The 23,957-nt window shown below is 41.9% G+C and overlaps 1 protein-coding gene across 2 annotated transcripts in view; it reads right to left on the minus strand.

The window, feature by feature from the left end:
- The window catches only part of BAZ1B (bromodomain adjacent to zinc finger domain 1B), a 52,675-nt gene that overhangs the window by 18,461 nt on the left and 10,257 nt on the right, over positions 1-23,957 (minus strand). For both annotated transcript variants that reach the window (XM_080563378.1, XM_080563377.1), the window contains exons 5-10: positions 20,188-20,309; positions 19,109-19,306; positions 15,169-16,864; positions 7,478-7,616; positions 6,861-6,991; positions 5,105-5,216 (exon numbers count right to left, since the gene is read on the minus strand). In XM_080563378.1, the coding sequence (XP_080419504.1) occupies positions 5,105-5,216; positions 6,861-6,991; positions 7,478-7,616; positions 15,169-16,864; positions 19,109-19,306; positions 20,188-20,309 (2,398 nt within the window). The remainder of the gene's footprint in view (positions 1-5,104; positions 5,217-6,860; positions 6,992-7,477; positions 7,617-15,168; positions 16,865-19,108; positions 19,307-20,187; positions 20,310-23,957) is intronic.

A 23,957-nucleotide genomic window follows, 5' to 3' on the forward strand; every position in this document is an offset into this window, starting at 1 on the left:
AAGAAAAACGGTTCCTTGCCAGTCATCTGCTTCAGTACACTCCAACCCTGCAAGGCATCCTCACTGTGCACAGAGAGATCAAATCTTTTGGCCACCACTACCTTTTGCACACCCTCCCTACAAGACACAGGACAGAGCAGCTCCAAATATCAAAGATATTTCACCCCCTGGAGCCTAGCGCATGCACTTCAAAAGTGTCAGCTTTTGGGCTGGTCATGGGATCCAACAGACATTCACACAAACCCTTAACAACCCTAAGTCAAACAATGTAACTCCTGTCTTTTGCTAACAGATACCACTCACGGTGACTCATTAGCATTCCTACATTCACTGTAAGGTCTACCGAGAGACCACTGCAAAAACTGGCATTTCTAACTCTACTGGACTTCATTAAATAGAGAAATTTCTCTAGAATATTTGATATCAAATTGCTGCCAAAACCTTGGGGAAAATCTCAAGATTAATCCTAAACCATATTTCAGTATGAAGAACCTGTCACAGTATGGGAATGGCATAAACCAAGCTTCAAAACAGTTGTCCTGCAGATACCCGGCAGAGTACTATTTCTCAGCATGTTGAGGTTGCCTAGGTCATGATGCTGCAAGTGATACACCATGGGATCCAGTTGGAAAATACCTGAAAAGACACTACTGCCCAAGCTTTCTCAGCTTTCCCTCAAGGGTACAAATCTAGGAGAATTCCCTGCACAGTTTTCTTCTCTAATGAAAATGGAAGGGCACTGGAAATTGTTAACATATGGCACTTAGATTCTCCAGTTACGTGGTTTGGGGAAAGACAACACGGGCTGCTGGCCAGAGTGAGAAAGCAGATAACATCCTTCTAAGAAAGGTAGGAAGGGCTAAATCCCAGCACAACTTTGTTTCTGCTGAAAAGGAAATGGGACAGGAAAAGGGGAGCATCTGCAACATGCACATGTGCTTTCCCAGTCTTCCCAGTGAGTAAGAACTGGACTTCTAGGAGCAGGTACTCTTCTACATCAGCTTGAACTCAAATACACATAATATAAACACATTAAAGAAGTACCTGTGCTTGTTTGGTGGTACCTTGCTGCTTTGTGCAGCCCCAGATCCTGGTTCTCAAACCAATGCCATACATTCCCTACCCCCTGAAGGAACCACCTGCACCTCCAGCTAGGGCTCAACCAGCATGAAGCTGGGAGCATGGACATGATAAAACAGGGCTAGCATTTTAACTGGGGTAGGCAACAGGGCTGTGAGACTGTGAGTCTTGGTAAAAGGGAAGGGAAAGTAATTGGTGCCATTAGTGTGGCTTGACACAGAGCTTATGCATAGTAACACAATCCAGAATAAAGGGAAAGACATCCGTGGAGAGTCAAGACCAGATGAAGGCCTTCAAACTGACCTGAAAGGGGGAAGCCTGACTGGGGTAATAGCTTCCTGCATCCGTAAATAACAGCCGTGATTCTTTTCTTATCAGTCTGGTGGCTTGCTCTGCCAGATGGGTCAGCAATCATAACAGAAGGGACACAAGACACAAGTATCAAGTCAAAAGGAGCTATCAGTATTCATTCAGGCTGAATATTCCCACATGTTCTCAGGCTACAGGCTGCAAGGGACAGAAAGAAAGGTATAAAACCTGGACTGCAGACTAGGGAATGAAGAAATCAAGAGGACAACATCTAGAGGAGCCCAGGATCAGTACCTGCTCTGGAGGGTTGGTAGAAACAGGGAAACTCCATCTGTAGAATATAGTCGTGAGAATGGAGTCTGTCAGCACCCACTCACGGTTAACTCAAATTGTCTGCTGAGGGGACCCGCCATACCATGGTGTATTCCTAATAGATGAAGAACAACGGCAGTTACTCTGCAGAGATGCCACTATTTTTAAAATTCAACTCCTTTCTGACCAGGACGAGTGAGAAGTCTCCTGCATAGTAACATACTGCAAAGGTTTCAATTAACTTGGGTTTCTTGCAGGAAAGACAGACGTGTACATTTCAAGGACCACATGTCCAGAGGCTTTGTAAGATTTTTCTTTTTTTTAATAAGCATCAACATTACTGAAAGTGGTGTATGATATGGTACTGGTTCTTCCATCTGGATATGACAGAAGCTAGACAAATAACCACACACTTATGATTCTGAATGAGAACAATGACTCACTTCTAGGATAGAACAGTGAGCACTCTTCTTTTGGGGGCAAAGTACTGAAAGCAGAAACCACTTCCACGAGACACTGTTTCTGCAGCTCTTGGTGGAAATATGGATTCTATCGCTCCCTTTATCAATATCCTACAAGCTCCCAACCTCAATGAGAAAAAGGGCAGGACTGAATTACAACCATTCATGGAGTTAATTTGGTTTTCATTCCAAAGACTCAATCTAAGTATAGCAGGGTAAAGCTAAAGGTATTTATTCTACATGAGGCTACACTTAATCCCATTTTAGACATTCTACTACGAAAAAGAGACAGGTGACAGGAATTAAAGAACACAAAGAAATGAAACTTCCTATGTACTACATGGTAACATTATGAGTTCAAGATGAACCAGCCCTTGCATCCAAACAACAGGGCATGTAGATATCCAAGGCCTTCAGTACCGTTTGAGGGCTTCTCATGCTGTACAAGGATAATGTGCAAAAAGCAGCCAAGGAGGAGACAATTCCCTAACCACCTATGCTCATGGGAGTCCTTGAGACAGGCAAGATTGATGGCAACCATCAGAGAGCAAAATATTGTAATAGGAATATGGATTTCCTCAGAGGGAAGTTCTAGTTGCTGGCTATCCTCTGAAACAAGTGATCTCAGGTTGTCACCTTTTTTGGGGGGAGGCACATCAGCTGATCTGAAGTAATTTCCCCCCTTTTTCAAAAGAAAACCAAAACCAACCAACCAAAACCAAACCACTGTCATTTGCTAGTTTAGTTTTCTGATCTGTTGTTTCTGCATCAAAAGAAAATGCTTTCTTAAGGAGACTTCTCCATTCTCCTCTAGCACTACTCTCCATCTCCCTGTTGAACATACACAGAGTATTTCTATAACCCTAATATGAACCATAGTGAGAATGTTTTCTTATTGTTGCTACTGTTTCCCCCTCCCCAAAGTTTTCTCAAACATTTTTTCACCCCAAAGGTAAGAGTCAGCATCTAGTATGGAAACTTTAAGATGATCTTTTTGAAAGCATTTTAGGCTTTTAGCTGCCAGTTTAAGCTTTATAATTATTATTAAACTTCTTAATTTTTGTTCTCTTTAAAATACAAGAATACTAGATCTAAGCATTCTATGGTCAATTCTCACAAAGCCTCTCTTCAACAACACAATATAATTCAGTCCTGAGACTATACAGGACCTGGTCCAAAAAAGCTGTTTCTCCTGGTTTGTATGACTAGTTACACCAGAAGACACTCCTACCTAAATCACTCCAATCTTTCTCAGCATGTCAGTGAGAGTTGCCAACCTGATCAAGCAATTCAGCAGTGTAACTTCAAGTGCTGTGCTTTTTCAAACACAGCCTGGTTACAAATTATAGGGATTCTGTGTTACTTAGCTCATCTGATTTGGCTGTATGTTGTCTTCAATTCATAGCAACATGCATTAATAGTTTAAACTATGGTTTTCCATTTATAATTTGTCCTTCTACTGGAAGGCACCTTGCCAACTCTGCTAAATGAAGTATTAGAAGAGGCAGTTAGAAGGAGCTGAAAGAACTTTCTTGTGGATCATACAATCTATGATCTTCTGTTTAGCGCCCATGCCCTAGGAATGCTCAATTTCTTGAACTTTGGCAATGTGATGAGATGTGCCAAGGACTAGACTGAGAAAGGGGTGGAGATTTCCTATGGCAATGTTAGACAGAGTGCAGGCACGCAGAGGAAACTGCTATCTCCTACAACTCACTGTCAATGGAAGAGAAAGCGTACAGCCGTATCAGGAATCAGTGATTCATCTAAACCATCAGCATTGACCAAGATGTCCACTAATTTCAATCTCTTTGACAGTTCCTGATGGAAGAGCATGAACATGTAAAGTATAGTAAAGCATCGCTGACTTCAGTGGAACTATGCTTTGGAGCTAAACTCACAACTAGCGATATTTAGCAAAGATGAAGTAATCCCATATTGTGAGTCAACAATGGAAAACTCCAGAGAAAAGCCACTGGTAACAGGAGCAGAAGGAACAAGTACTTTGTGAGAATTACTTCTCAGGCTTACCTAAAAACACCTTCACAGTCTTTCACAGGTAGTTTAAGTAGGTAAAGATGTAGCCAATTTCCCTTCTCTCATGGGAACACTGCTAATCACTCCTTACCACACAAGGCAAATGGCTGACAGATTTTCTTTAAAGACCTTACTAGAGCAAGTCACAAACATGCTCAAAGGCAAACTGTTTAGATTTGATTCACTTAGAAGACATGTTGGTAGCTATTGCTTGGCACTGGGAATCATTAAAGTGATAACAGACTGTTCACAGGTAATAGTAATTTCGCTAAGCTAAAATAATCATCAGTAGCAACAACAACAAAAAAAATCACTTCCATGATATGGTGCTATCGGAGAACAAATGGATTCCACCAGCATGCTATGAAACCCATCAAGAAAGCTAACACTAAAAAGGAGCTGAGGGATAACTCCACATCTCACATAGTGCAAGAACATGCAGGGTGTACGTCTGGCTCCAAAGATATCAATGAAAACTAATTTCACATGCTCAAGGACCCCATGTACTACAATTCAGGTCTGCTGAGACAAGCCATGAAAGAAAGTCTGGACAGTTAGATAGGTCACTGCTCCCCCAGCTTTTTCAAAAGACCACAGCAAATCTTTTCAATTAACAATTCTTCTGATTATAAAATACATAAAATCAGTACATCAAAGTGGTGTTTTACCAGGGTAATCTATACTGGCTCTAAGTCTGATAGATTAGAATGGTTCTACTGCCTCTTGGATCAGGTGCTCTATTAGCCATTTGCTACTAGCAACAGAGGCCTGACAGTCCGATAAACTAATTCAACTGTTAAGTACTGAAAGAACACTAGGTATATGGCAGCTATTAAATGACATCTCTGTTTAGTTTCCTTGACCTTTATATTTTAATTACTTTGCAGATATAAGGCATGTATTACCATAAGTTCTGTCCCTGCTTGGGCGCTGTGGTTTCTGCAGGAAGGTCCACAGCATGTACAGACCGATGAAGTGCACTCCCTCTGCCGTCCGTGGCTGTGCTCTTCCGCTTGTCTATAAGAGAAGAGCACAAGCTCAAATGTATTCTCATTCATGCTTCTCCTCGGACACAAATTTTATTTTTCAAAAACTAACCTACCTTCGGTTAAGTATTTATGATCAGCACCTAGGCCAGCAGTACATTTTCCAGAGAAAACTACTCCAGCACTAGTTTGCTAAAGCTCACAGTAAACGCATTTGTAGAAACACAAATATTAAAGAAAATATTATTGAATCATTAAGCATGCACACAATTATAAAAAAACATTCCTACTATTTCAAATACGCACTAGTTTCACTCTTTAGCTATACACTGACAACATACTTTTAAATTTGAAGGTGATACAAATAGGATGCATTTATATTTCTGAGCATCTTATCCCAACAGTCTGACATGAATTTAACACTTTGCTCATTAAGTTTCAAATGGAAAGTGTGAAAAATCTTTGCATAATAGCTCGGTAAAAACATAGGCAATACCTGATAAACTAATACAGCTGGAAGCAAAGTGGTATACAGGAACATTGGCAGGTCAATATTTGAACAAATTCACATAAGAAAATAAACCCATTGAGGATCACTGAATGATACAACTTCTAACACAACTCATCAAGATGCAGGAGGCTGGAAAGTTACACTGGATGAAATATCACTGTATGTTTGCCTTGTTTTTCTACAGATGTCTACTCCTACCAATGTATAAGACAGGATACCACCAAAGAAAGGCTCCCTGATTTAATTCAATACAACCTGCTGCACATAGTATTGCTGTAGATGAACTCGATGACAGTCTATGTTTCAAATGCAACAAATTATCAGGACTGAAACTGCAACTGGAATTAGACTACAGTATGCTCTTCTGTACCAGGAACACAAAAACATTATGCTTCCCCCCCCACAGAAGGATTTTTGAGCATGGCCAAGTTCTGCCTGCAATGCTTGGCTACCCAGGCTTGAAGTCACCAAGGCAAAATTGGTGACTAGGAGAGGAAGCACTGGAACTTCAGCTTATCATTGCCCCTCATCAGCACATTTGGAACAAGGTGAACAGCAGGCTGAGAGGATGTGCGAGAGGGACTCTGCCAAAATATCCTCAGTCAGCGAGCTATAGGTGTCTGGACACCTGCTCTGCTTGATGCTATTTCAGTGGGGTCTGTGTGAAAGTTCTGGACAGGCCTATGGTGAAAAGTTTGGCTCGTTGCTCCTCCAGATAAACAGCATGTTTGTCCTCTGTGACAAGAAAAGTAATCTGGAAGTTGTGCCACTGGTGGAGCATTAGCATGGTGATGGCTATCCTTACTCCCTGCAACAGGCAATCAACTACTTGTCCAAGAAGTTTGGCACACTGTAGCCCAACAGGTACAGAGTAAAACAGTGTGGTTACTACACAGTTGACATCAACTGCTTTTAAGAGAGAGGTGATCATATCCCATGGTCCTTACGTGGTACACTGCAGACAGTCTCAAGATCTGCAGCGGTAGCAGGAAACCATAATGAATGAACTCTCCCATGCACAGGTTTTCTGAGTTCACAGTAGGTTTAGATCAGAGGAAGCCCACAAAGACACAGACTAGCCAGTTCTCTCTCAAGTTGACAAACCCATCCTAACAGTTAGACAGCAACAAAGGAAACACCCACAGAGAAGCCAGATGACCATACCTCCTGGGCTGTAGTCCTTTTTTACTTCTTCTTTTTTCTGATGGGGAAGGATGAATCTGTAGTCTATACTGTCATGCACCCAGCCTTTCTCAATGAACAAGCCAGGAACCTCATCCGAAAACAGCCAATACCTGCAGGGCACGGCACACATACATGTTAACAGGTACCTGTCTCCTTTTTTGGCTGCATTTACACACATCCATCTTTACATGCACAAGGAGGAGAGCATGTGTGTCCGTAACTCAACAAAAACTGAGCACACCTGTATCTTTGAGAAACTAGAAGAGCTTTTATTAAAATCCATTCTAACAGCCTTTCAGTATAACAAACAGGAAGAAGAGAAGACAGTAACTAGATTCTTGAGTACCAATGTGAGCACTTGAAGTTCTGCTGGCCAGTGGATTGTAACCTCCACAGTCAGCTTTTTCCTTTCCTACGTAAACGAGTGAAAACTGGTACACCGTATATACACAAAAACTCATTTCTGCTCTCCTTCACAGTCCAATGCAGAGAGTACTCTCAATACCCTCTGTACCTATCAATTCTTTGGAGCTACTACCTGCTAAAGCTCCTGTCAAAGGGGACAGCCAGCAGCATGGAATCATTTCCTTTCCTACCTGTTATGATTACGGTCAGTGCCAATTGGGGTCCTGCGCATCACAAGCTTCGCCTTGGCAATTCCATCCTGGAATGTTTTCTCAGCTGCAGCTTTATGCTTCCGGATTCTTTCTTCCTCTGCTTCTTTCTCCATCCTCACTGTTGGAATTAGCATGGAGAAGTATTAGCATTCTTTTACTGTATTTAGACATCGATATCATCTTTTATTTTACTAGGTCAGGTGGGAAAAATAATTTATTGGTGACTTTGCTTAATATTCTTCTAATGCAGCCAGCCACCTTTCATACAATCTTCCACAATCCTTTCTAGAAAAAAAATAAATCAAAAGTTATCAAGAAGTTGAGGCATAAGGATGAACTGGCTTTTGGAAAGAGGAAAGTTTGGATAAGAATAGATTGGAGAAAGTATTCATTATTTTTCCTCATAATAGATCAATGAAGTGGCATTTGCTGCTGCGCAACTCCACGTAACAAAGGTCTTTCTTTAATTACAGCACAACGTACAATAAGGAATTCTGCTCTAGCCAGCTCAAACACTGGGAGCAGTACAGCAACAACATGACGCAAGTCAGCATGGCTAACAGACATCTGCATCTCCATGACTGCAGCTGTGGGGAATGGTTGCCCAACAAGCTGACCTACTGAACAAACAGATCTGGCACAACAGAAGCCTCTTCCAGGCACCAATGTCTCACAGCAGTGACTCAGTCATGTCTCCTAACCATCTCACTCTTTTCCAGATATGCTACGACGTGGAAGAGCGTTAAAGTAGAAACCTCAGGTTTCTCCCTCATGACAGAAGTACTACAGTCTCAGTAGCTCTCAATATGCATTTTTTTTTTTCGGTCAACAAACAATCAAAAACTCAACAACCCTGAAACTGCCTAAATCTTGGCATCACAGGCTCCTTGGGAGAGTCTTATGGACAAAAGACATTACTTCATATCTCTAGGTAGGTAATGAGCAAGAAGAAATGCAGCTACTGCCAAGAGGCAAAACATTAAGGTCAAGGGGATTTATGCTTCTTTTTATAGTTCAAAATTCTCTCAAACAACAGGCATGCTTCCACCAAGAAGCAGGCGTAACAAGACCATATGGAAAGGGTGAGCTGGAAAGGGGCAGATAAAAACTATAACAGAGAGGTTGCATGCTGGTTGCTAGCTCAAGGAGAAAGCTGACTTCTTGCTAGGAAGCAGCCCTTTTCCCGGGGCTGTTACCTACTCTCTCTTGCAGCCGTTTTCTGTATCAAGATAGATTTGATAACAATTGATGAGTAAATACCTGGTCCGTCTCTGAAATCCTGCCGATGTAATCAATCCTGAGTGATTAGAGAAAACATGCTGAAAAACATTCCCCTGCATTCATTACACCAACTCAATTGATCAGCTTTTATATAATAAAAACAACTATATAATAAAACCAACTCTTGGCAGTCTGCGAGATCACACACCTACCAGTGTCCACTAGGCATAGAGCTCACTCCAAAAAGTCTGTGATGACCCAGATAGAGGGCCTGCCAGAGATGTGGAAGTTCAGGCCTCTGGCTGCAGGGAGTGCCAGCTGCTGCCGGGGGAGGGCATCACGGAGACTGCCTGTTCTCAGGGGGAAGGTCTACTCACCATAGCGGCTGACCTCAAGGAAGAGGTAGAGAGACTGACAAGCATCAGGGACAGTATGCAGGAGATTGCCTGGTGGAGTAACTCCCTGTTGTGCCAGACAGAAGGGTGCTGCAGGAATGCCCCCAGAGGCCAGTGGAGCCCCTGCCCTGTCAAGCAGAGGGAGGGGACCAAAAAGCCAGGAGGGCTGGAAGCGAGTCCCAGTTCAGTGCCGCAGGCAACCCCAGTCCCTACCTACCTCGCTTCCCCAGGTGCCCCTCTGTAATAGGTTTGAGGCCCTTTATCTTGAAGGAAAGGTAGGCAAGGACATGGTGGAAGGCCTGCCTATGAGGTCATGTAGGAAGAGGCAGTTGACACCATGCCTCAAGACCAAGACTGGCTCCGAAAAGAAAGAAAGAAGGGTAATTGTAGTAGGAGATTCACTTCTGAGAGGAACAGAGCGACCAATATGCAGAGTTGACCCTTATCATAGGGAGGTCTGCAGTCTACCTAGAGCCAAGATCATGGATATCACAAGGACATTCCCCAGCCTAGTGCGCTCCACAGACTACTACCCACTACTGATCTTCCAGACAGGTGGGGAGGAAGCTGCGTCCTGTAGTCTGAGGGGAATGAAGAAAGATTTCAAGGCCTTGGGATGGTTGGTGAAAGAGTCTGGGGCACAAGTTATTTTCTCTTACCTCCTTCCATTCTGGGGTGATGATGTGGGATGGAATAGAAGGATCCAGTTCATAAACGCTTGGCTACATGACTGGTGCTACAGGCAGGGCTTTGGGTTCTTTGACAATGGCTGGTTTTATAAGACACCAGGCCTGACACTGAGTGATAGGTGGGAAAGGTTTATCTCACAGGGGCAAAAGTGTTCTGGGACAGGAATTAGCATGGCTCATTTGGAAAGCTTTAAACTAGATGCAAAGGGGGATGGAGTTGTAGCTGGGCTTGCACCGGTGGGGCAGCACCCTAACACTGATGAAGACCGGGCAGCCTCCCATGCCCCTGGGGTGAAATCGGCGTGCTCATCTCGCTCCCTGAAGTGCCTGTACACCAATGCACATAGCATGGGGAATAAGCAGGAGGAGTTAGAAATCCGTGTTCAGTCAGGGGACTACGATCTAGTGGCAACTACAGAGACATGGTGGGACAGCTCACATGACTGGAATGCGGTCATGGATGGGTCTGTCCTGCTAAGGAAAGACAGGCCAGCAAGGTGAGGTGGCAGAGTTGCTCTTTACATAAGAGAGCAACTCCATTGTATTAAGCAGTATTGTATTAAGCCCCCTGTGCAGGGGCAGATGAGGAGTGAGTTGAAAAGTCTTTGGATGAGAATTAAGGGACAAGCTGGCATAGGGGATACTGTTGTCTGCTGTGGGTGTCTATTACAGGCTATCAGATCAGGATGAGGAAGTTGGTGAGGCCTTCTACAGGCAGCTGATAGCAGCCTCACAATCACAGGCCCCAGTTATCATGGGAGATTTCAACTACCCTGACATTTGCTGGAAAGCCTACTCAGCCAGCCATCCACGGTCCAGGAGGTTCCTTCACTGTATCAATGATAACTTCCTGATGCAAGCGGCAGATATGCCAACTAGGAGACGAGCGCTGCTGGATCTTGTCCTCACTAACAAGGAGAGGCTGGTTGAAGCAGTGAAGGTTGAGGGCAGCCCTGGTTGCAGTGACCACGAGATGGTGCAGTTCAGGATCTCATGTGGCAGGAATAGAATACTGAGCAGAATCGCAACCCTGGACTTCAGTAGGGCTGACTTTGGCCTTTTCAAGCAATTGGTAGGGGAAATCTCATGAGACAAGGTACTTGAAGGTACCGGGACCCAAGATAGTTGGTTAGCATTCAAGGACTGCTTCTTCAGAGCATCCCAACAGGGAGGAAGTCAAGAGAGCCAGGAGACCTGCATGGTTAAACAGGGAAGTGCTAGGCAAACTCAAGTGGAAGAGGGGAGTCTACAGATCATGGAAGGAGGGGCTGGCCATTTGGGAGGAATATTAGACTGTTGTCAGAGGATGTAGGGAGGCAACTAGGAAAGATAAGGCCTCCTTAGAACTAAACCCTGCAGGAGGGGTCAAGGACAACAGAAAGGGCTTCTTCAAATAGACTGCGGATAAGACTAGCACTAGAGGCAATGTAGGCCTACTGATGAATGAGGTGGGTGTTCAGGTGACAGAAGATAAATAGAAGGCAGAGTTACTGAATGCCTTCTTAGTCTCTGTCTATAATGCTGGAGGCTGTGCTGAGGAGCCCTGGACCCCTCACGTCCCAGAGGAAGCCAGAATAAAGGAGGAGTTTGCCTTGGTTGATGAGGACTGGGTTAAGGACGAATTAAGCAAGCTAGACATCCATAAATCCATGGGTCCTGATGGGATGCACCAACAGGTGCTGAGGGAGCTGGCTGAAGTCAGTGCTAGCCCACTCTCCATCATCTTTGGTAAGTCGTGGGAAATGGGAGAGGTGCCTGAGGACTGAAGGAAAGCAAATGTCACTCCGGTCTTCAAAAAGGACAAGGAGGAGGATCCGGGTAACCATAGACTGGTCAGCCTCACCTCCATTCCTGGAAAGGTGATGGAACAACTTATCCTTGACATAGTCTCTAGTCATATCAAGGATAAAAGGGTCATTAGGGGCAGTCAACATGGCTTCATCAAGGGCAAGTCGTACTTGACCAACCTGATAGTCTTTTATGAAGATGTAACCAGGTGGATAGATGATGGTAAAGCAGTGGACATGGACTATCTTGATTTCAGTAATGCATGTGACACCGTCTCCCACAGCATCCTCGCAGCTAAAGTGACTATGTGTTATCTGGATGATTGGGTAGTGAGGGGGACTGTGAACTGCTTGAAAGAAAGAAGCCAAAGAGTTGTCGTCAATGGGATGGAGTCTAGTCTGTATCTAGTGGAGTCCCTCAAGGGTCAGTACTGGGACCAGTACTACTCAATATATTCATCGATGACTTGGACGAGGGAATGGAGTGCGCCATCAGCAAGTTTGCTGATGACACTAAACTGGGAGGAGTGGCTGACACACTGGAAGGCCGTGCTGCCATCCAGCAGCACCTACACAGGCTGGAGAGTTGGGCACAGAGAAATTTAATGAAATATAACAAGGGCAAGTGTAGAGCCCTGCATCTGGGCAAGAACAACCCCAGACACCAGTATAAGTTGGGGACTGCCCTGCTGGAAAGCAGTGGCGGGGGGGGAGGACCTGGGGGTCCTGGTGGACAGCCAGATGACCGTGAGCCTGCACTGTGCCCTTGCGGCCAAGAAGGCCAATAGCAGCCTGAGGTGTTACCAGAAGGGCTGTGGTTAGTAGGTTGAGAGAAGTTCTCCTCCCCCTCTACTCTGCCCTGATTAGACTACATCCAGAATATTGTGTCCAGTTCTGGGCCCCTCAGTTGAAGAAGGACAGGGAACTGCTTGAGAGCAGCAGAGAGAGCAGCGCAGAGCCACGAGGATGATTAAGGGAGTGGAGCATCTCCCTTACGAGGAAAGGCTGAGGGAGCTCGGTCTCTTTACCTTGGAGAAGAGGAGACTGAGGGGTGACCTTATTAATGTTTACAAATACATAAAGGGGAAGTGTCAGGAGGATGGAGCCAGGCTTTTCTGGGTGACATCCAGTCATAGGACAAGGGGCAATGGATGCAAGCTGGAACACCGGAGGTTCTGCTTAAATATGAGATGAAACTTTCATGGTGAAGGTGACAGAGCACTGGAACAGGCCGCCCAGGCGGGTTGTGGAGTCTCCTTCTCTGGAGACTTTCAAAACCCACCTGGACGCGTTCCTCTGTGACATGATCTAGGTGTTCCTGCTCCGGCGGGGGGATTGGACTAGGTGATCTTTCAAGGTCCCTTCCAATCCCTAACATTCTGTGATTCTGTGAAAATCAAATTAAAGGGTTCCACAAATTTTAACTTGTGATAGCAAGCTAGTTTGTCTTTTCATCTCTAGCAGGCTTTGTTAGCTGTGTAAAATTCCAGCTCCCCATTCTCCTTCAACAGACTGTACAGGAGATATTGCTTTTATCATGTAGTGATAAAGTAAAAAACAATTAGTAAGTGCTGGGGTAACACAGAAATGGAAGTGACTTAACTTCTACTATCAAGAAAGTACAGATATTAATCACATTATCAATACAGGAAGTTATGTATTGACTTATTTTAAGCCAAGAAAGAATAAAAATATATTTATGCTTTTTCACACTAGTGTTTTTTTTAAAGCTGAGAGTATCTTGGTAATACCAGCCACAATCTTCATAGGCTTAACTTGAAAGTGGTTAGCACTCAGTGTTACGGACGTGACGTGAGTGGTGACAAAGACACCTCTGAATGCAATACATACACACCCACCTACCAGCTAAACCACTGCACTGTAGGTGTTGTCTCAACTGCTCTTTTACTTCCCCCAGAGATATTATCATTATTAAAAAGTAAATGCAGCTGAAATGGTGCAAAAGCTGATACACTCACACAGGCCACAAAAAGCCACAGGAGACAGCTCACTGTAGTTACCAAGATTTGTTTTTCCACAAACTGTAATTGCACCAGCCCCAAGTCTGAAGTCCTTACAGGTTAGCTCAGAGTTGCTAGCTCTGCAGCCCAAACTAGGGCACCATCATCATGAACCAACATCTTTGGTACTTTGATGGTACCTTAATGCCTGATTAGCAACTGCTTAACAGATAAAATGTTAGGGTTTGTTATGTGGAAATGAAGCGATATGAATTCAAACCTTAATGAAAGGCTGAATCCTTCCTTCCTTGTCTGCCAGAAAAAAAAAGTTGGCTTATAGAAAAGAGAATATTCAGAATGTCTGTGATCTGGGCAAAAGAGTTCAAGCCAGAGCAGTGAAATTCCTTACATTTAATATTAACAGACAGAAACTAATATGTGGTAGAAGCTGTACAAGACGTAGCACAAGCGAACAAGCATCTACTGAATTATCTACTGAATTCCCTTTAGAGGAGTCATGTGAACATTTACCTCATTTTATTATTACTGAGACTGATTGATTCTGTTGAAATTATTTATACTTCTAAGACTCACATCACTTAGAAGATCTGAAAGGTCTAATTACTTTCAATGCGAAGCATGGTTGTATCTAGTAGGATACTTCCTTAGGAGCCTCAGGTTATTCTGTTATTTATCTATTCTTGTCTGCCTAAAACAAATACTCCCAGATTCTAGCTAAGTCATGTAAGTCAGGCTCCATGCAAAATCTTTGTCCTTCAGCTGTCTGAGGGTCTGTCTAATAACCTAGATGGGCTATGCTGTCCACTTCCATCTGCCCTGCACCCACATTTACAAACCAAAAAAGCCATACCCTGAAGTACAATTCCATTAGCGTTTCACTGCTCATAATCAATACACCTTAGCATACACATTCAATACATCATTACGTACACAGAGATATCCAAAGTTTGGTATTGCAACTGATGATCTACAGAGGTTTTCGGTTAATCGTTTGTATTTATATACAACTCCGTAACTAATTCTTTAAAGTGAAAAACTGTAAACTGAAATTTGTTGCTTGTTGCCCGTGTCCTTACCCGGGAGAAGCCTACTAGCATCGACCTGACAATGTGCAAGGCAGCAGGGCCAGCAGAACTGTGGGAACTAGCTTTTAGGCAGGAAACATCTTCTAGTATATATAACATAGAATATATGTTATATATATATTCTATGAATATATGTTATATATAACATGACCTGAGTCAGAAGCTGCTTGGACATGGACATATACCTTTTTTTGTTTTCTGCCCCCAAAGCAGTTTCTGTACTCCATCCTTCCCTAGCCTGAAGGAATTAGAAAGGTACTATTCAGAAGATACAAAGATAGAATACTAAAATCAGTTATTACTTTTTCTGAACATTCCAGATTTTGAGCCACCATACAAATACCCATAACTTTTCCCAACCTGTCAGTAATAAAGCCCTACAGTAGCTGAATTATACTTCTGTAAGCTAATCTCTTAAAAGCAGCTAACACTTTTGGAAACAGACTGATGATTTTGCCACTAATTTATTCTCCCCTACTGCATGCTCTACTCTCTCCCCTATTTTTCTTACCTCTCATTTGTCTTTCTTGTTGCTCTCTCTCTTTCTTGGCTTGGATGGCAAGAAGGCGTCTGCTTTTCACAGCACTGATCATATCATCAGCTTCTATTTCTACCCGATGCTCTATTTTTACCATTTCATTTTTTTTCTTTTCATTTCTTCCCATTGTATTCTCATCTTTCCCATTCTCCTTGCTCTTGGCCACCATTTCTTTCCGCTTCTGTTTTTCTGCTCTCTTCTTGTCATTTTCTTCCTTTAAGATAGCTAGGCGCTCCTTCCACAGCTCAGCTGACGTCTGCTGCTTGGCCTCCACGTGGTCCTGCACTGAATAAGTCATTAGAATCCGGTGGCACAGAGCTCCAAGTATCTGTAATTTCTCTTCAGGAGTCAACTCGAAGAACTCAGAAGTCTCCAGCTTCTCCAAAAACTCATCCTGTACTTCATTATCCTCGAAAGTTGCCGAATCCTTGCTTTCATCTACGTTATCTGAGACCTCACTTTCCTCTTGTACATCTGACTTGCGTAAGCAAAGGCGGACCAACTCAGATGCAGAATGCAACGTAAGTGGTATTTCAGAAAGCTTCATTCCCAGCTCAGCATAATCTTCAGCGATTTCATCCTGCAGCAGGGTCTGCAGAAGAATGACCAGTACCCGGTTCAAATAAAGGAAGCCTCCCTTTTCTGCGCAAAGTGCTTCCATCAGGGAAACTGCTGTAATGGGATATTGAGCATCTGGCATCAATAAACCTGAGTAACAGCTCAGGAATTCCACCACCATAGCGACATCCCCAAAGAGTGTATTAGGAAGTCCTTCTGGAGTATCAACCAGTTTAAAAGTGGGCAAGTTCTTCCCTTTGAGATCTTGGTCCTCAAATCTTTTCTGTTTTTCCAGTTTTTCCTTCATCTCCTTCTCCTTCCGCTCTTTTGCTCTCTCCTTCAGTTTCTCTTTCAGCTTTTCCCTTTTCTTCTTCAGATACTCCTTGCGCTGCTCCTCTGTCATAGTGGCCCATTTCTTCCTGTGTTCTAGAAGCTCATAGCGTTTCTGTACTAGCCCTCGTAAATCCTCAGGGAGACGGGCACGATCCTCGTTTGAGAGTAACCTGGCTGTTTTGGAGATTATGCAGGAAAGTGCACTTTTTTTGTCTTCCCGGTCTTTGTTTTCTTTGTAATAGGCAATGAGATGGAGTGCTGCAGGAGGCAGATGTTTCTGGGGTTTCCCCGAAGACCTAGGAGTGCCTCCAGAATTTCTGGGAGCCCTGGACATCTTAGTAGTACCTTTAGCCATGTCTAGTAGTGTCATCTGTTTCATTTTCATCTTAGGGGTCTTCAAGCCTTTCCTAGGAGACTTTGATTTCCCTGATGTTTTCTGCCCATTTAAAACCCTTTTGCCTCTCTGCTTTTTGTCCAAGGATTTGTTGCTGCCCTTTCCCAGTCGGCTCCTCTTTGGAATGTGAAAGTTAGAGCCAAGTTTACCAGGCGACATGATTTTCATCACCTCTTCCAGCTCCTCTTTGGGAGATTTTGAGTTCTTAGAATTTTTCACCTTCAGTGGAGAGCCAATAATAGATTTCTCCAGGTGCACATGACACCACAGAGTAGGGCTCAGTGGCTGACCCAGAGATGTACCATCAGTTTTGGATTTCTTGGAAGGTTTTCTGTCAGGCGATCCAGAGCTCTTCCTCTTGGTTGAGGTGTTGAGTGTCATATACTAAAATTAAAGATTTTATATTAATATTTCAAGGTATGTAAAGGTCATCTAGATTCTTTACATTTTTCCCTTCCATGAACAAGTAGCACTCAATATTTTAAGGGTAATGAAGACTTCTGCAGTAGCTTTCAACAGGCTTCATTCACTAGGTTGCTTATAAGGTTATTAGCTCATTCCAGAAAGTTAACATTTGACTTCATAAAATACTAAAAAAAAAAAGTATTTTCAATATTTCTTACTGCATTGCACAAAACCACTGTGTTTCTACTTAAAAAAGTTGTGGGGAGAGGGTTTGCTTGGGAAATGCTGACAATTTCAAAAAACTATTCCTCTGCTCAAAGAGATTTCTTAGCAGGTCCTGTAGGGTTCAGTCCTGGACCCCACCCATGTCTCCATCCAGATGGAAACTGACGGAGCACAGATGTGATGGGCAACAGAAATTCAGAGACTTGTCTCTGAACTGCCTGAAAGTTTCAAGAGCTGCATTCTCACTGCTTTTTAAATATGAGGTCTGTAATGAAAGCGAAAAGAAAGAAAGAATTCTGATTTAATGTAATTGAATATCTGATTGTTTTTAAGCTTTTGAAGTGACCCACCTGACAGCATACTTTTAACACAGAACAGTTTAACATAAAGCCAAACAGACTGATTTCAGCATCTCAATTCAGTTTCAGGAATCAGAATACTAATTCATTTCAAGAAGTAGTATTCTTATAAGTGTCTTACTTTTTTTTCACCTTTAAGATATTGATAAAAATTATCAGAAAACAGAAGCTGAAAAGTTAGAATTACTTAGCAAGAAAAAAATTCTGCAGTGTTAAGCACAGCTAAAGATGCAAGCACCTAAGAAGTATGTACGTAAGAACAGACGAATGTGATCAAGGTAAGCCTGCCAAAGAAAATCAGATTTGCTAGCTTCTGAATGTTCACTCTTGAATGTCTTATGCCAATTTAAGAGTCCTCATTAGCCATTTAGAGATTTTTTTTTTTACTGAAGACAGCACCCAAGCTGAATCCAGCAGCTGCATTACTTCATTCTACAAAAGTTGTGTTGACTTCTTTGCTGAAAAGAATTACTTAATCTGAAAGCATCCAATATTAATATGAATTATCATAATTACAAACTAACAAATATTAGATCTACAACATATACTGTATATTAAACTGTCAGTTATACAACAAAGTTATTTTGCTAGAACACTGACTTTGGATTAATAAATTCTCCAATCACTTCTTGGTGTTTAAAATTCAATGTAAATTCAATCCCTGTGCCAAGTGGAAAACAAACTACAGAAAGTGCCATCCCTAAACACAAAGCTAAGGAATTCTGTAAGTCACACAGAAGATGTTACAGTTGCATATTTTTCCTTATACCAAAAATACGCATCTATCAGTGTGCTCAGTAAAAGATTGTAGGCCATCAGCAAGCATTTTAATTTCTAGCAGACAGTGACCTGAAGTTTGTGAGCTGTATTTACCCTTGCTGCAATATGAATAATTTTTTTCTCTTTAAGCACATTTAGAGCATTCTAAAAGAGTCCTCAGAAACTTGCTTGAAAAGGGCAGTATCCTCCTGACAAGGAAGAGGAATATAGCAAATGTTTCTGGTTCTGTTTTAGAATAAAGCTTGATGAAGATTGAGTCCATGAAAAAGTGAGTTTACTAGAAGAAAAATTAGTGTTTTCTACACCAAAGATGAACAGAAGATTTAACGATACTGCATTTACTCAGCTAACAGTAGATTTGGCTAGTCATTACAATGGACTGGAAGAGAAAAACACCCCTACTCAGTATTCAGTACAAAATTTGTGGTATCTGCCATTTCTCAGTCCAGCACCATAAAAACACTAAGTACCAAGTAAAACATATTCAGCTCTTCTACTGTAATTAAGAAAATTGGGCAATAATTCATATTTACCAGGTAAGGAATATAGCTCTTCTGTTTGTCTTAGACCAGGAAATCTTGTCACTACTTACAGACAAGTAATGCAGATTGTTACTGAAAGAGTTAGGAAAAGTCAAGTCACAGTACACAACTCAAGTTTTCAACGTGGACCATTGTTTCAGAAATTCAAGCTGTGTCACCTTAGGGATAAAGGGTTAATGATCAAAGGAGTGGACGTTCCTGCTCTGCATGTCTCTAGAAGCACCAGAAGCTAACTGGCACACTGAAGTCTTGGCCAGGGCCACTTTCTCACCCATTCCCCACCCTTAAACACAGGAGATACTTTTAGGAATTCTTACCTTATGTGGGTCAAGCAAGAAGTCACTAAATTTACTGGGGAGAGAATATTTCTTCACTAACTCATCCTCCACTACCCACGGGGCATTCTCGCCTGTGCCAGCCCGTAGAGCATTATGCCGGATGAAGTACCTCAGGATCTCCTTGTTGGGAGGACGTTCTGTACGGACTAAGCTATCTGCTGGTACATTGCTAATGATCTTGGAGATAAACAGACGGAACGTTAACATTAATCTTCTAGACCCATTATAGATATAGATTTAGTCATATCACTAAAAGGAGTGTGGGCTGTTACACTGCTTCACATCCACAAACTCTCCACGCCACTCTTTTGAAACTCTTACAAATATTCAAAACAAAACAAACAGAACTTGCAGAACTGAGATGCATAATAGAGATTGGTAGAAGATTCAGTTAGACAAAAAGCATCAAAAACCTTAGTTTATGTTTCAGACTTCTTGCCAAAGCCCATCACTTTACTTGGCAGCAATGAAAGTCTCTGACCTTCCCCAGCATGTGTTTGCTACTAACTTAGAAGCTTTTACATGTTAGTGTTTATTTTGTTTTGATTTTTTTTCCTGATACCAGAGAAGTAAGTCTGCAAGCAGTGCTCATTGAGGTCAGCCTTGCCTCTGTCAAGTTAGCAAACTCAATGCAAAGCACTCAGCAGTGCTGCAGCTACACAGAGCTTCCTGAAGTGCAGGACACTCAGAGAGGTTCCGTCAGAAGAAAAGCAGCAACTCCCACTCAGAATTATCAGTAGCCTACCTCTCACCAAGTTTCATTAACAGCCTGACCAGAGATTAGCTAGTCAACAGTAATGATTCAAAATTAATGAAGCACTGTGACTCAGCTTCCCTGTGTGGTACCAGGGGATTGTCGGGTGCCTCCATGGACAAAGCCAAATTACATATAGCAACAGCGAGGCTAGTCAGCCTTGCTGAAAACCCCAGCCATCTTGCTTCCAATACCTCAATTCCATCAGAAAGTACTACTACATTGTGCTGTGTACACATAATGGTTATTTAATTAAGCTTGCATGTTCACTTTGTAACAGAAAAGATTTAAGCAGTCATCTCACCTTGTCCTCATTTTTCAGCTTGACATCATATTTGTGTGGCAGGAATTTAGGTGGAACCCACTTCCTTTCTTCCTTCTTCAGAGAAGTGGGAAGCTTCCGAGGAGACCTACGTGCTCGATCATCTGACAAACCAAGACAAGACATTAAGTGTCTTAGAATTGGATTAAAAACATAAAGAATCAAGATCATAACTGGGACTGGACACCCCCCACATCATCCATACAGTGTTTGGATAACTACAACATCAGGAAAGAAATCCCCAACTGGTTTTTAGACACATCCTGAAGACACAGGCTGGGAAAAAAAGTCCCTAAACAGGTCTGAAACAGAAGACTACAAGCTTCTTCAAGCAGCTTAAAAGACCACTTGAACTATTTTAATGCATCTCTTTACAGAAGGCAAGCTGCAACTACCTACAGGAAGGGAGAAGAGTTTTATGAAGCTTACAAAGAGAAGATATGCTTCATAATGTAAGGAGTAATCTTCTTAGCAAGTTGCTGCTGAGAGCCCTAGCTGCATCTGCCGTGCCACATTTGAAATAATTTTCCTGCAGGAATTACCAGCTCCAAATTGAAGTAACTTTTAGTATCATTTCACTTTCGTAGCCATTAAGTGACTTCCAGTTATGTGCTCCTGTGCATATAAGCTGGTTTAGCTGAAGATTTTAAGTATATTTATACAACTGTTTTTTTTTTTTTAATTCTCAAGACAGATGTGACTGAAGGAGTACAAAGTAATCAAATCTCCTTGCCAAGACAAAATCCAAGCTTACTGAAGAAAGTGATCCCCAAATGTTTTTGTGTTTGTGGTTATGACTCAAAGAAAACACTAAAGCAAGCACAACAGATGAAGAAAAATTATCTATTAAGTATACATAGAATACAAGTTGTAAAATCCTAAATGTAAGTTAGATTTTTAAATTTGTATATTGTTGTCATATTATTAAGCCCTACAGAGTTTAAACTCCATCAGCATTATAGCTTACATGGTGTAAAACCTGTTTTTGCCACACATCTCTTCCAAAATCAGGAGTCTTGGCTAGGTAACAGATCACAGATGCCATGGACTCCCCTGCACCAGATACATGTGTAGTTACTTTCTGCATTAGTGATACATTTCAGATATCACAACATGAAATTCTCTGTTGCAAACATCATGGAAGTTTTGCTTTAAAAATCAAAAACCCTGAATTTTCTAACACTACTAGTATGCATGAAAATAGACTAGTACTTTCATCACAGGTCATGCTAAGACAACTTCTGTCAGCTGTTGTTCCATATTTGTGTTCAAAGTCTCAGTAAGTCAAAAAATACTAAAATATTTTTTCTGCTCAACACAATTGAAATTGCATATAGGACACTTCAAACTCTGTAAAAGACCTGCTTTTAGAGATCTGCTTCAATGTCTTAAGTGGCTGAATGTTACCTTTGCTGGACGCATGTACCAGGCATGCTAGGTTTATATTTAAGAATTAAAAATGTGTTGCTTAGCACTAGTGTTAAAGGATTCAGTTACACTGCTCCCCTGCAATAGGCCTGTAAGTGACCTCTCCTTCAGTGATTTACTTTCTAGATTCTAGAACTAGGGATAACTATATTGAAGTCATCAAACAGCCCCTGGAAATCTAAAAGGGGGGGAAGAAGAAGAAAGGGGAGGGGGGCATAGAACATCACTACACATTCCTTCCTAAAGTTATTTTTATAAAATGCATATGTCAAGTAATTCTTTTGTTGCATTGTACTGTAATAATGCTTACATACTGGAATCTCACAAAACATCCACATGCTGCCATCTCCTTCTATTCATCAATTATTTGGGATTTTCTAAAGCTGTATTAACTCTACGTAGAGCTCAAGCTGCAGAACCTGACTTCAGTAGCTCACCATCCGCGTTCAGGAAAATCTAGCCTTTCTTCTTGCTTCTGCAGATTTTCCAGATTGCTCTCCCTAAGCAACTAAAGATACAAAGCTACTTCAGACTCCACATCTGGTGCAGTAATTCTGGTGTAAGGCCTTATTTTTTTATTATTATTTTTAACTTCTGAAGCACAATAATCTCCTAAACAAAGAGACCCAAGTTCTTTCTCTGCACATTTCCTCCTTCAACAAAACCTTAAATTTTGATACAAGTATTAACTAGGAATGATAAGGTTAACTCTGCCCCCTTGTGTGTGCATGGAAAGTTACATCTCTTACACCAGGCAGTTATGCTGTTATTACATCTAAACGCTTACCCTTGTTTAGTAACCTCAGCAGGTATCAACAGTGGTCAAGGATGTAACATAGTAGAAACAAAAAGTCAAAGTATGTGTGACTAGGTCACCTTCAGATACTGTATACAGCCTCCTGGCCCCTGCAGTTCCAGGCCCACCAAATGAAGGCGATAGTGCTGCAGTATGCTGAACAAGTTTAACAAATGCTACATAGTTACTGTAACTATCTCCAGATTTGGGAAAGAATTTCCTCCTATGAATCATGTTCTGTTATAACCCAGGATATAAAAGCTTTAGCAATAACACATCCTTTTAATAAAAGTCTGTGCACAAAAGACAAACTCTTAGACTCTTTTTAAAGAAGAGTTTTAAAAAAAGTGCTTACTGCTTCTACTAATTATGTTACAACTCGACCAGCATCTTTGATTTGAAAATATTGAGGTTTATCTTCTACAGAAAGGGAAGGACAGCCCCAATTTAAAGAGAGGCAGCTGAAGAGAGGTCAGATAATCAGCCGAGTCACAGCCTGAAAAAAGAATACCCATTCCTCCAATATTCTTCCAGTCAAGGTACTGCTTCTCAGAGGGCTCTATTGGCAACTTCAGTAAGGCTACAGCTGAACACAGCTGGTTAGAGCGCTGCATGCCACAGAACAGAACATGACAGTACTCTTAGCAAAACACCCAAGCCCAGAAACGCTGCTGTAAGTTTGAACATTCTTAAAATAAAAGCTACTTCCCATGACCATTATGTTCAATAGAACTATCACCGAACAACAACAACAAAAAAAACAAATGCATGCATCCATCCCTCTCCAAGCACTCCTATGTTTTCAAAGGGCCAGACTGTTGTAACTTTTTCCAGTACAAATCAGAAACAGTTGGAGATTACTAAGCTTGGGACAACTTGTATTCTACTCCTGACTTTGTGTTAGCTTGCTGGGCTACTTTCTTAAGTTCTCTCTTTTCTGCATTAAAGGAGGCTATACAACTTCCTCAGCTGCTGGGTGGCTATTTGCAAATGTAAGCAGCTTGGTACATTTGTGTGCCTTTAAAATTAAGCTATCCAGATTAGAGCTATGCTGTGGGGCCTCTGCTTTTATTTTTAAGCACACTTTTTCATATCTTTGTTAAAGAGTCTTGTAATTTCATTTTTAAAAAAGTTAGAAAGGACATCAATTTGTTTTTTCTTTCAAGAGAACCTTCTCAAAGTCAAGAAAGGCCTTAGACAACTACTTTTTCTGCAGCAAGGAAGAACAGATATGAAAATGGGGAACACTTTCATAACATGCTTTATCTTGAACCCTTTGAAAAAAGTTTACTATGCGTTTTTCTGCATGAATTTTGACTCAGCATTTGAGCATTGGAATGGGGAGAACCAAAACAAAATACTTTTTTAATGTCAACTTAGGACATGAAAGAAAATGAGAGCTTGTCTCTGATTGCACAACTACAACCTTTAGAACCAGAGATGTTTGTTCAAAGGATTGCACTCAAAGGGGCATTGCAGCTAAACTTTTTCCAGCTTTTTTTCAGCTGCACAAACTTTGGTCGAGGAT

Source organism: Anser brachyrhynchus (assembly GCF_964034855.1).
Source record: "Anser brachyrhynchus genome assembly, chromosome: 20".
Lineage (NCBI taxonomy): Eukaryota > Metazoa > Chordata > Aves > Anseriformes > Anatidae > Anser > Anser brachyrhynchus.